The sequence below is a fragment of the Bison bison genome, unplaced genomic scaffold, assembly GCF_000754665.1.
Source record: "Bison bison bison isolate TAMUID 2011002044 unplaced genomic scaffold, Bison_UMD1.0 scf7180017846039, whole genome shotgun sequence".
In the NCBI taxonomy this organism is placed as follows: domain Eukaryota; kingdom Metazoa; phylum Chordata; class Mammalia; order Artiodactyla; family Bovidae; genus Bison; species Bison bison.
The window spans coordinates 22,596-22,958 of record NW_011476612.1 but is presented as its reverse complement, the minus strand read 5'-3'; the positions used below and the strand labels follow the sequence as shown (position 1 = coordinate 22,958).

At 70.0% G+C, this 363-nt stretch overlaps 1 protein-coding gene across 1 annotated transcript in view; it reads left to right on the top strand.

The window, feature by feature from the left end:
* The window catches only part of LOC104987416, a gene marked incomplete at its 5' end in the record, with an annotated part of 25,669 nt that overhangs the window by 2,768 nt on the left and 22,538 nt on the right, over nt 1–363 (top strand). The window contains one exon of the mRNA XM_010838310.1: nt 7–332. Within this exon, the coding sequence (XP_010836612.1) occupies nt 7–332 (326 nt within the window). The remainder of the gene's footprint in view (nt 1–6; nt 333–363) is intronic.

Here is a 363-nt window from a genome sequence, read left to right as displayed (position 1 = left end):
CCCCAGCTGCCGCCCTCCCGGGGGAGCCCCTGCGGGGCGTGGGCCAGGGCCACTCCTGAGCCTCAGGGACCCAGCAGAGGGCGGCGCCTGGTGGTGTCCAGCCTGCGCTGTGAGGCTCTGGGAGGGGTGCGCGCAGGACGGGGCACACAGCCTCCGTCTGGGGCAGCCCTGGCTCTGAGCGCCGCCTCGCGATGCCCTTTGCAGAACTACAGGAAGTCCTCCCGCCACCTCGTGCCCTTCGCCAGCAAGTTCGTGCGGTTCACCCACAAGTACATCAGCTGCAGCCCCGCAGCCGCCGTTGCCTTCCTGCAGAAGCATCTGAACGTGCTGCAGTGAGTGCACCCCTGTCCCAGCGTCTCGGCC